At 36.3% G+C, this 13,575-nt stretch overlaps 1 protein-coding gene across 1 annotated transcript in view; it reads left to right on the forward strand.

Annotated features, from left to right (window-relative positions):
- The first annotated feature begins 11,763 nt into the window (after positions 1-11,763).
- The window catches only part of LOC115210322 (vacuolar protein sorting-associated protein 45), a 53,295-nt gene continuing 51,483 nt past the window's right edge, over positions 11,764-13,575 (forward strand). The window contains exon 1 of the mRNA XM_029778848.2: positions 11,764-12,284. Coding sequence (XP_029634708.1) covers positions 12,192-12,284 — 93 coding nt within the window. The 5' untranslated portion in view covers positions 11,764-12,191. The remainder of the gene's footprint in view (positions 12,285-13,575) is intronic.

Raw genomic sequence — 13,575 nt, forward strand, 5'->3', positions numbered from 1 at the left:
TACTTCTTTAGTATCATTACTATTGGTATCTCTTTTAGAGACTTGAAACAGAAAAAGGAAACAGCATACTATAATGGTATTTGTTCTTTGGAGTTGGTTGATCTTGCATCTTCTCCACTTAAACACTCTTCACTTAGACACAGTCAATTCACTCATTACCGGTATTGAGTCCAAATCAGGTCCTACCCTAATTATGTGTGTGTGTATATATGTGTGTGTGTGTGCCTCTCTCTCTCTCTCTATATATATATATATATATATATATATATCATCATCATCATCTTTTAACATCTGTTGTCCATGCTGGCATGGTTTGACTAGGGCTAGTAAGCTGAGGGGCTGCACCAGACTCCAGTCTGATTTGGCATGGTTTCAATGGCTGGATGCCTTTCTTAACACCAACCACTCCAAGAGTGTAATCGGTGCTACAACATGCCAGTTGCGTGACACCAGTATCTGCTCTGACTAAGATTTCATTTAGTTTGATGGGTCTTCTACTCAAGCATGGAATATTGCCAAAGGTTTTGGTCATTTGTCATTGCCTCTGTGATGCCCAACACTCAAAAGGTGCTTTTTACATGCTACTGGCACAGGTGCTAGTTATGTGACACCAGCATAAGCCACATTGCCTCTATGAGGCTCTATGCTCAAAAGGTGCTTCTTATGTGCAACCAACACAGATGCCAGTTACATGACACCAGCATTAGCTATATTGTCTCTGAGACCCAATGCTTGAAGGGTGCTATTTATGTCCCACTGGCACAGATTTTAGTTACACGACACTGGCATTGGCCACATTGCCTCTGTGAGGCCCAATGCTCAAATAATGTGTTTTATGTGCTACAGGCACCTGTGCCAATTATGTGACATTGGCATCTGCCACAACTATGATATTTATATATGTATATATATATATATGTGTATATATATATATATATCTAAATATATATATATATATATATATATATATATACACACACACATGTTTATAAGTATATATAAGCATATACATATATGTATATGTATGTCATCATCATTGTAGGTTTAATATACACTTTTCCATGATTGCATGGGCTGGACAAAATTTGTTAAGAAGAATTTTCTACAGCTGGATATCCTTCTTGTCACCAACCCTCATCTTTTTCCAAGTAAGGTAACATTTCCCCCATGACCAGACATGTAAGATTAGAAATGAAGAACACAACTTGCATGACAGTGGAACTTGTTTACAGCTATCACATGATGTCAAGTCAAGGAAACAGTAACAAACACAGACACAAACACACGTACATATATATATGATAGGTTTCTTCTAATTTTTTATCTACCAAATTCATGCATAAGGCTTTGGTCAGCATGGGATTATAGTAGAAGACAGTTGCCCAAGATTCTTTGCAGTGGGACTGAACACAGGACCATGTGATTGGGGAGCCATGTCTCTGTATGCATGTGTGTTTATATAGATACACACACACACACATTATCATCATCATCATCATCATCATCATCATAATCATTTAGTGTGTTTTTCCATGTTGGCATGGGTTAGATGGTTTGACTGGAGCTAGTAAGCCAGAGAGCTGCACCAGGTTTCAGTCGTCTGTTTCGGCTTGGTTTCTCTGGCTGGATGCCTTTAAAGAGTGTACTGGTGTCTTTCATGTGTCATTGGCACAGGTGCCTTTAACATGTCCCTGGCACAGGTGCCTGTACATGTCACTGGCATGGATATATATATAAACACATACACACATATATATATATATACATACATATATATCTCTTATTATAAAAGGCAGATTTTATCTGCCTCCCTTTGTCAGTTATAGAAATCTACAATATAGGATTTCTTCAATTACAATTTACTTAGCATTTTTAAGAGTAGAATGCATCGGGTTTTGCCAGGTCCACTTTTTAAAATTTAAACTCCAATTAAGCAAAATTTACAGAAAACTCACATTTTGGTGTGTATGTCAAATGCTTTTCTTAATGTGGTTTACACCACACACACAGTGTGCAACGAATAAAATGAAAGTAATTCACCTTTTGTAGTGAGTGACTCTTTCAGTCTGCCACTTCCTCTTTACACACATAGACACGCAAATATATAAATAAAATTGTAAGCTAACGTGCGTGTGTGTGTGAGGGTGTGTGTGTGTGTGTGTGTGTGCGTGCGTGTGCGTGAGTGTGTGACAGGAAAGTTTTTTAGGACGAATATAAGACCTATATCGGCGATGTTTCGCTTGTCGTAGCACAGGTTTCCGTCGATTTCCGTAAAAAACTTTTATTTTTTTACATAAGTAATGAGAGCGAAAGAGACTAAGAGAAAGCGCTTGTATGACGAGGGGAGTTCTTTTGAAGTTACCGTGCATGGGACGCATTGATGTACATGTGTGTGTGTGTGTGTGTTTGATGGAGTGTGGGAGACAGACAGTATGTTGTGTAAGTGAAGTGCTTCTGTTAGTGTGTGTGAAGAGACAGAGAGAGTAATGTGTGAAAGAGAGAGATAACTGAATTTTTTTACTCGGTGTATGTGTAAATGTATGTATGCATGTATGTGTGTGTGTGTATGTATGTGTGTGTGTATGTATGTATGTATGTATGGCCGATTCAGTGTTTACATTTTTTACGGAAATCGACGGAAACGTGTGCTACGACAAGCGAAACATCGCCCCTATATCCAAGTAGCAGAAAGATCGCCCAAAAGTGTATATAGATATTTAAATGTATTTATATATTCATCTATACACAGATGTATGTATAATGTGTGTGTATATATTTCCATACACGTAACCATTCACTCCGCACAAAGTTTTTTAGGACGAAAATAAGATCTAAAGTTATCTCTAAGTAGCACAGAGATCGCCCAAAAGTGTATATAGATATATAAATGTATTTATATATTCATCTATGCACACATGTATGTATAACGTGTGTGTATATATTTCCATAGAGGTAACCATTCACTCCATACAAAGTTTTTTAGCACGAAAATAAGATCTAAAGTTATCTCTAAGAAACAGAAAGATCGCCCAAAAGTGTATATAGATATTTAAATGTATTTATATATTCATCTATACACACATGTATGTATAATGTGCGTGTATATATTTCCATAGAGGTAACCATTCAATCCATACAAAGTTTTTTAGGACGAAAATATTTATATATAAAAGAAAGGTTGTGTGTCTGTCTACTCCGATTTAGATTCCTAACTACTCCCACATTTTGCGATGCAGTTTAACCAAAACCGGGTATCTTATAGTCGTGATTCATATCGAGCCCTTCTGGGTATTAGCGCGCATCTACGATGAGTCTATGATTTTACAAATAATTTACCATCATTTTTTTCCATTTTAATGCATATTTTTTAAAATAAACGGAAGTAACTCTCAAACTTCACACCAATATGCGTGCTCATATGCGACGTAATATCACAACAGCAGCATTTCCTCACACCCTCCTTGCACTTGGCGAAGGCAAAATACCAGGGGATGAAAATGGTAATATTGCCATCGATTCCATTTGTACCATTGTTAAGACGCCTTCTGATCTCAGAGATGCAGTGTTCCCAGATCTACAAGCTAATTATCAGAATATGGATTGGATTGGTAAAAAGGCTATACTGGCCCCGAGGAATAAAACTGTTCATCATATTAATGATGAAATGCTAAAACTCATTCTGGGGAAGTCTATGTATATCAGTCTATCGATACAACTCCTGACCCAGAGGACGTCATCAACTATCCAATAGAGGTACTCAATTCCTTTGAGCACCCCGGACTACCACCACACTTTCTCAAACTTAAAGTTGGTACCCCTATAATGCTCATCAGAAATTTGGTTCCCCCAAAACAATGCAATGGCACACGTTTGATCGTTAAGTCCTTATCTCCCACCGTAAGCTTATATCAATATTTGCCTGAATAATCATCATAATTCAGTGCAATCATTAACAGTACTTTCAAGCAATTCAGCCCCGAGCAACGCCGGGCAATTCTGCTAGTCTCTTATTATAAAAGGCAGATTTTATCTGCCTCCCTTTGTCACTTATAGAAATCTACAATATAGGATTTTTTCAATTACAATTTACCTAGCATTTTTAAGAGTAGAATGCATCGGGTCATGCCAGGTCCAGTTTTTAAAATTTAAACTCCAATTAAGCAAAATTTACAGAAAACTCACATTCTGGTGTGTATGTCAAATGCTTTTCTTAATGTGGTTTACACCACACACACAGTGTGCAACGAATAAAATGAAAGTAATTCACCTTTTGTAGTGAGTGACTCTTTCAGTCTGCCACTTCCTCTTTACACACATAGACACGCAAATATATAAATAAAATTGTAAGCTAACGTGCGTGTGTGTGTGAGGGTGTGTGTGTGTGTGTGTGTGTGCGTGCGTGTGCGTGAGTGTGTGACAGGAAAGTTTTTTAGGACGAATATAAGACCTATATCGGCGATGTTTCGCTTGTCGTAGCACAGGTTTCCGTCGATTTCCGTAAAAAACTTTTATTTTTTTACATAAGTAATGAGAGCGAAAGAGACTAAGAGAAAGCGCTTGTATGACGAGGGGAGTTCTTTTGAAGTTACCGTGCATGGGACGCATTGATGTACATGTGTGTGTGTGTGTGTGTTTGATGGAGTGTGGGAGACAGACAGTATGTTGTGTAAGTGAAGTGCTTCTGTTAGTGTGTGTGAAGAGACAGAGAGAGTAATGTGTGAAAGAGAGAGATAACTGAATTTTTTTACTCGGTGTATGTGTAAATGTATGTATGCATGTATGTGTGTGTGTGTATGTATGTGTGTGTGTGTATGTATGTATGTATGTATGGCCGATTCAGTGTTTACATTTTTTACGGAAATCGACGGAAACGTGTGCTACGACAAGCGAAACATCGCCCCTATATCCAAGTAGCAGAAAGATCGCCCAAAAGTGTATATAGATATTTAAATGTATTTATATATTCATCTATACACAGATGTATGTATAATGTGTGTGTATATATTTCCATACACGTAACCATTCACTCCGCACAAAGTTTTTTAGGACGAAAATAAGATCTAAAGTTATCTCTAAGTAGCACAGAGATCGCCCAAAAGTGTATATAGATATATAAATGTATTTATATATTCATCTATGCACACATGTATGTATAACGTGTGTGTATATATTTCCATAGAGGTAACCATTCACTCCATACAAAGTTTTTTAGCACGAAAATAAGATCTAAAGTTATCTCTAAGAAACAGAAAGATCGCCCAAAAGTGTATATAGATATTTAAATGTATTTATATATTCATCTATACACACATGTATGTATAATGTGCGTGTATATATTTCCATAGAGGTAACCATTCAATCCATACAAAGTTTTTTAGGACGAAAATATTTATATATAAAAGAAAGGTTGTGTGTCTGTCTACTCCGATTTAGATTCCTAACTACTCCCACATTTTGCGATGCAGTTTAACCAAAACCGGGTATCTTATAGTCGTGATTCATATCGAGCCCTTCTGGGTATTAGCGCGCATCTACGATGAGTCTATGATTTTACAAATAATTTACCATCATTTTTTTCCATTTTAATGCATATTTTTTAAAATAAACGGAAGTAACTCTCAAACTTCACACCAATATGCGTGCTCATATGCGACGTAATATCACAACAGCAGCATTTCCTCACACCCTCCTTGCACTTGGCGAAGGCAAAATACCAGGGGATGAAAATGGTAATATTGCCATCGATTCCATTTGTACCATTGTTAAGACGCCTTCTGATCTCAGAGATGCAGTGTTCCCAGATCTACAAGCTAATTATCAGAATATGGATTGGATTGGTAAAAAGGCTATACTGGCCCCGAGGAATAAAACTGTTCATCATATTAATGATGAAATGCTAAAACTCATTCCTGGGGAAGTCTATGTATATCAGTCTATCGATACAACTCCTGACCCAGAGGACGTCATCAACTATCCAATAGAGGTACTCAATTCCTTTGAGCACCCCGGACTACCACCACACTTTCTCAAACTTAAAGTTGGTACCCCTATAATGCTCATCAGAAATTTGGTTCCCCCAAAACAATGCAATGGCACACGTTTGATCGTTAAGTCCTTATCTCCCACCGTAAGCTTATATCAATATTTGCCTGAATAATCATCATAATTCAGTGCAATCATTAACAGTACTTCAAGCAATTCAGCCCGAGCAACGCCGGGCAATTCTGCTAGTCTCTTATTATAAAAGGCAATTTTATCTGCCTCCCTTGTCACTTATAGAAATCTACAATATAGGATTTTTCAATTACAATTTACCTAGCATTTTTAAGAGTAGAATGCATCGGGTCATGCCAGGTCCAGTTTTTAAAATTTAAACTCCAATTAAGCAAAATTTACAGAAAACTCACATTCTGGTGTGTATGTCAAATGCTTTTCTTAGTCTGGTTTACAGCACACGCAAACGCACACACACAGTGTGCAACGAATAAAGTGAAACTAATTCACTGTGTGTTGACAGGTAGAAAATAGAATGCAATGGCGATGTAATATTTGTTTCTGTCTATGACGCTGATAGATACATGAGTAAAATGTATGGGAAGCTAAGAGATAAGAGTGAGTGAAAATGTTCTTGGAAGAGAGTAAATAGCGAGAGTGATTTGAGGAAGACTTTACATTAAATAACCGTTGTGGCTTGTATATATATATATATACATACATAAGACAGTAAGGTGTGATTTGAGGGAGATTTGGCTGCTATTTCTACCATGTCTAGCTGCCATGTAGGGGTCTCCCTCATAGGCTCATACATACATATATACATAGATAAGACAGTAAGGTGTGATTTGGGGGAATTTTGGCTGCTATTTCTACCAGGTCTAGCTACCATGTAGAGGTCCCCCATTGGCTCATATATATATACATACATAAGACAGTAAGGTGTGATTTGAGGGAGATTTGGCTGCTGTTTCTACCAGGTCTGTTAGGCCTTCTCATGTAAACTCAAGCTTTCTCATGCCTTGAACATAAGACCAAAGCAGAGAATGTATTCTTTTATTCTTCTGCTTTTTCCAGCCATTGGTCTGTGGCCATGCTGGGGCAATGCCTTGAAGAATTGTAGTTTAATGAATCAACTCCAGTTTTATTTTTGTAAGCATTGTACTTATTCTATCTGTTTCCTTTGTCAAACCACTAGGTGACAGCATTGTAAACAAACCAACATTCGTTGTCAAGCAGTGGTGGAGGACAATCACAAGTACAGACACGCACACACACACACATACATGCATACACATATACACACATACATACATACATACATACATATATATATATGTGGTATATATATATTGCAGCGTGGAAGGTGTTTGTAAGCCATTTAGAAACACACAAAAACCGTTAGATTCACTTCAACATTTAAATTTAATTTGCCAAAATATTTTCCTCGCTTTGAGACCGCGACCTGTTCACTGACAAAAATATCGTGCTAACAGGTCGCGGTCTCAAAGCGACGAAAATATTTTGACAAATTAAATTTAAATGTTGAAGTGAATCTAACGGTTTTTGTGTGTTTCTTAAATGGCTTATAAACACCTTCAACGCTGCAACTGTTTTCGTTCCAGCACACGATCTCAGATCAAGTCACTTGCTATGCAAGTACATCTCTGTAACTATATATATATTTATTATATTATATATATATATATATATATATATATTATATATATATATATATATATATGTATATTGGTAAAAACAGTAAGATAACAAAAGAAAGAAAGAGACCTCAATATTATGTAAATAGAGGAAATCTTTATATATAAAAGTGAGGTTGTGTGTCTGTCTCCTACGATTTAGACTCCTAACTACTCCCACATTTTGCGGTGCAGTTTAACCAAAACCGGGTATCTTATAGTCGGGATTCATATCGAGACCGTCTGGGTATTAGCGCGCGTCTACGATGAGTCTACGATTTAAAAAAATTTACCATCATTTTTCCCATTTTTAATCCATTTTTGACATATATAAGGGAAGTAACTCTCTAAAATTTATTATTAAATCTCAGAACGTAAAAAGCTACAGTAACACCCCTCCCCCTTTGTGGTTAGCCATATTGAGATGGCTATTATACTTTACATCTCTAAAAATGCTTATATAATTATTTCCCTTACAAACCCGAGCAACGCCGGGCAATACTGCTAGTATATATATATATACATACACACACACACACACACATATATATATATATATATACACACACACATATATATAAATATACACACATATATGTGTGTGTGTATATATATATATATATATATATATATATATATACACATACCTCTATATATATAAACGGCAAAATGTCTGTCTGTGTGTATCCTTTATACAAATCCACAATTTTTCAGTTAGAGGGCTCGTACTTTCTATGGTCATTCAAAGGTGGTCATGCACATTTTTGCATTTCCCCAGTCACCCCGCAAAGCCATTAAAAAATCAATAGAAGTGACTTTTTTATGAATTTTCTATCCAAAACCCAATCAAAATACCCGTAATTTGATACACCAATTGAATGCCAGCTAGCTGTATGTGATTGGGAGGAGATTTGGACAGTACTCGCGTGTATGTGCGCTCGCATACAGCTGTATAATCATGCACTAGCACTATGACCTGGCAAAGCTGGGTCATAGTGCTAGTATATATATATATATATATATTATATATATATATACACACACATACAGACATACATACACACATATATCCACATTTTGTACATAAATTTTATTATTTGTCAATTAAGGAAAAGGGACACATATTTTATTTAATATATCTCTTTAAATATGTGTGTAATTTATAATAAAACTGACCAGTTACCACTGATGGAAAATCCACAGGTGCCCACTTGTCAAAAAATACCCAATATAGTTAATGAACATCAAAAAGTTAACCATAGATACTTATATAATGAAGAAATAATAACATTGGTCAATTGGCTAAAAATAACAGCCATATTTCTCTCAAATAGCAGCAACCTTTTATAAAGGAAGGATGCTCTGGATCCTCATAATTTAATATCCATGTTCCATGGTGGCACGAGTTGGACATTTTGACAGGATCTGATAGGTCCAAGGTTTGCATTATGCTCCAGTATCTGCATTGGCACAGTTTCAAAGGCTTCTAAATGCCAACCATTTTACACTGTGTACTAGGTACTATTTTCATACTAACAGCACTTGTGAGGTTGCCATGGAGTTTGTAAGACTAAGAACCTCAAGGGGAGTAACTTTATGCCAGGAGATAAGGGATTAAAGTATGCAAGAATCTGCTAGAACAGAAGCGGTTATTTCTTGCTGGCAAAGAACAACATGGATACTCACTTTATAAAAAGAGAAGTCAGAAGTGCAGGAAAGAAATAAAGTAATGGTGATGGGGTATCAGGGTAGAAGGTACAAGGTGTGTAGAAGTGAGTAGGGACAGCAGAACAGGGAGAGCTGGTGGGTAGGAGTTTGTATGAAGTGGATATGGAATTTGCACAAAAAAACCTTGATGGATTAATGTTTATCACTAGCATTCACCATCATCATTTAATGTCCACTTTCCATGTTGGCATGGTTTCGACAGTTTTACCGAAAACTGATAAGATGGGGAACTGCACCAGGTTCCGATCTTATTTGGCAAGGTTTCTATGGCTGGATGCCCTTCCTAACACCAACCACTCTGAGAGTGTAGTGGGTGTTTTTTTTACATGCCATTTATGATTACAGTCTCACTTGACTTGACAGGTCTATACAATCATGGTGTATCCCCAAAGATCTTGGTCACCTGTCACTGCCTCCATGAAGCTCAATGCTCAAACAGTGCATTTCACATATCACCAGCATAGGTGCCAGTCAGACAGCACTGGCATTGGCCACGACTATGATTTCACTCAGCTCAACAGGTCTTCACAAGTACAACATACTGCCCAGTTCATATTACAGTTTCACTGACATTTTCCATTTCAGACAGGGGAAATGTCAATCTTTGTGTTGGCTAATGTTGAAGAAGATGAAGAATGAGATGAAGTTAGCCTAATCCTTCAACAAGTTTATAGTGTGCATGATGGATTAATGGAGAATCTTGCTTCTCACAATATAGAAGCATTTCTCATGGCACCAGCAGACAAAATGGAAAAAGGTATTGCCTCAGAATATAGTGAGGGAGATGTGCTGGGGACAGTGCGAGATGGTTAGAGATGTGAAATGGGTGAGGGAGAAAATAAAATGAAGAACATGTATTAAGGGATACGTGGTGGGTGGGTGGGGGGGATAATCTTAAAACCGTACCTTCAATATTTTTAATCATAAATCTGTATAATCAAGGAAGATCTGGAGCTAAATGACAACAATGACAGCAACAACAGCAACCCAAAGATTGGCCCTTCCTTGTAGGGTCAGAATATATTTCAGCTCCAAACAATTGCTGACACTCATGGACAATCTGTGGCCTGCAAGACTTTCTAAATAGCATGCCTAATGAAAAATTACCTTGAATATTTTTAATAGTGTTGCCCACCTAAAAATGAGCCCTGTCTCATGTGGCTCACTTTTCAACAAAGGTTGTTTATGCCTGCTCCACACAGTAGCATAGCTGGGTGGGAGGGGTTTGCCCCAGGCAGCACTTTTTGACCTGCCGTATAAGCCTGTATAGGCTTGTGACTCCTTGTGAAAGAAGCCTGCACTGGAAAGTACACACTCTTCCGATGTCACTAACTCTATAAAATGCTAGTGAGGCCCACAAAGGTGTAATGCAACTACATCCAGTACAGTGTTATTGCTGTACCTACAGATATTCAACACTGTATCTAGAAAAAGCCCACTGACCCATGGGCATATTCCAGCCTCTGGTACTCAACTATGCTGTTTCCATTATCTGTATTTTCTATCTTAACTATAATGATCTTTGTTCTTTGGAGTTGGTTGGTATCTCAATTGACTCATCACCTGTACTGTGCCCACCCCAGATCCTGCCCTAATTATTTATTATTAAATTGTTGTCCTTTCTTCCCAGTAGTTAATCTGCTGGAACTCCTACCCAGCTCATATCTTTCCTGTTGATGTTGACTTGTAATAAGTTTAATCAGAAGATTAATAGCATCAATTTCACTCATATCAGAGAACCTGCAAAGGCTATGAGCACTGTATTTTTCTCCAGTAATTAAGAACTAAGTAAAATAAAAATAGTAACTGCACCTGCTCTCTTGAATTAACAAACTAGATGACACTGCTGGCTTGGCCCACCTGTTGTCCTTTTGTTTTCTTCGTCACGTCATCCCTGCTCTATTTCACTCACTTGACTGTGTGACTTTGATTAATCATTTCTTGTGCTACTAATATTTAGTATTCGTATCTTGTCTAAGTTTTCCCAAAATACTACGAAACATAGAAGTCTATTTCCAACATCATGCGCAATGATATAGCTTTTTGTTTAGGAGATCCTACAGAAGTTACGAGTATTTCTCTTATAATTGAAAAACAAAAAGTCAAGTCATTCCTTTCTATTTTTTCTTCGCACACTGACAAAGTTAGAGCAATCTGCGATCGGACACAGATATATTACTTAAAAACGGGTAAAAATAAAAGACTTTCATCATCATTGAAGATTGAAAGTGTAATTTAAGAGCGTGGGAATCAGCTTATTGACATCTAAGCAACTTGCCTGCCAGTAAAAAAAAAAATCATTAAGATTGAAAACGGTTCACGAAAATGAAGTCGAGGTTTCATTTCTTCATTCTCGAATAAATTTAAATTGAGGCAAAGGGCATTTAATACACGAAACAAGAGCATTTAAATAGTAATTAATACAAATTTCGTTGTTACATGCAATATATAACAAACGACCACCGCCATCAGCAACGACAACAATAGCAACAACAGCAGGAGAAATAAGGAGTCGACGTTGAAAACTGTTCACTTATGTGTGATTAATTAGCAAGATTCCCAAATAATCCTTTATTATTCATAATTCCATGATGATTAAACAGTAAGGTAAATTGACGCTTGAAGAATTAAATGTTGAGGTTGGATCCGGAAGTGATGTCATCAGTCTGTGATGGTGGTTTAAGCTGTTTTCTATTCCTGACCGCCGCACTGACAGACTTGTGACTTATTTTCTGATTATATATACTCACATTCGTACTCAATACAATCAACATGAATGTCGTTCAGGCTGTAAAACAATATATTTCAAAAATGATTGAAGAAAGTGGTCCAGGAATGAAAGTGTTGTTAATGGACAAGGAAACGGTAAGTAGAGAGACAGCTGAGGTGTGTGTGTGTATATATGTATGTATAATGAACACACCCCACAATTTAGCGTTGAAGCAGAACAACTGACAGTTCGTTCTTTATTTTACTTAGGTTTTCTGACAACATTTCTTGATAATTACACCCAGAAAAAATTGATTTAATTTTAATCAAATTCCCTACAGTAATTCCTCTCATAGACTGTGGGGGTAGCTGTATCTAGCAGATGATTTATATAAAGACATTTTTTAGAACAAAAAAATTTTCAATTTCCAACAAATGCAGACAGTTATTATCATTTTATTCAAATATATCGAAAATATTATGTATCTTTCGCTTCTAACGTTCCAGTGTTTTATTTTTAGGTTAATTCCTTAGAACTCATAAACATACACCTCACCTGTTCGACAAGAAATCATTAAACAGTTCATTGCAAACATTATCATTTGGCTTTAAAAAATACGATTGCCTATATATATATATTATATATATATATATATATATATATATATACATACATATACATATATATGTAGTATTGATTTCTTTGCTGAAAGCTGGGTACAAACCATCCGATAAATCTCTTTACAGCTGCCATGAGCAACATTCAAAGGAATATCAACAGAAAATGTGTAGATGGGAGCTTTGCCATGTTCACAATTATAAATGTCGTCTGTTGCAAGGTTGTTGTTAAACGAACAGAATGTTTCTCATTTGTCATCATTATCAACAACGATTAGCGAGGGTGTCAACCATGGTATTTACCAGGGTGAAGGGGATTCCACCCCTGTGTATGTGTGTATATATGTATATATAAATATATATATGTATATATATATATAATATGTGTGTTTGTGTATATATATATAAACCGAATTAGAGAAAAAACAATTCTAGATGTAGCTGTGTATATGATAGTGTGTTACTTGACAAACATATCGATAAAACAGCCTCCCTTTTCCCTGTAAATATTACAATATTTCACGATGATATTGTAATATTCTGTAGTATTTGTTAAATATATTTATTATGTTGTTATCTTTCTATGTCTGTATATTACACCAGAACTGGTAGCTACCCAGACCAGATTCTGTGACATTAAGCATTAGTTACAAAACCAGAAAGTGTGTTGCTGATGTTTCTAGATATGACGATGGTTTCAACAAATATTTATTTATTTATTTATTCTACCCTCCGCGACATTTAATTCCAATATATGCCCCAGTTTATTCGATTTACGTTGTTAGTTTAGTCAACATTCTACCACACATCCATAAGAAATGTCGTATGT

This window comes from Octopus sinensis, linkage group LG4 (assembly GCF_006345805.1).
Source record: "Octopus sinensis linkage group LG4, ASM634580v1, whole genome shotgun sequence".
NCBI lineage: Eukaryota > Metazoa > Mollusca > Cephalopoda > Octopoda > Octopodidae > Octopus > Octopus sinensis.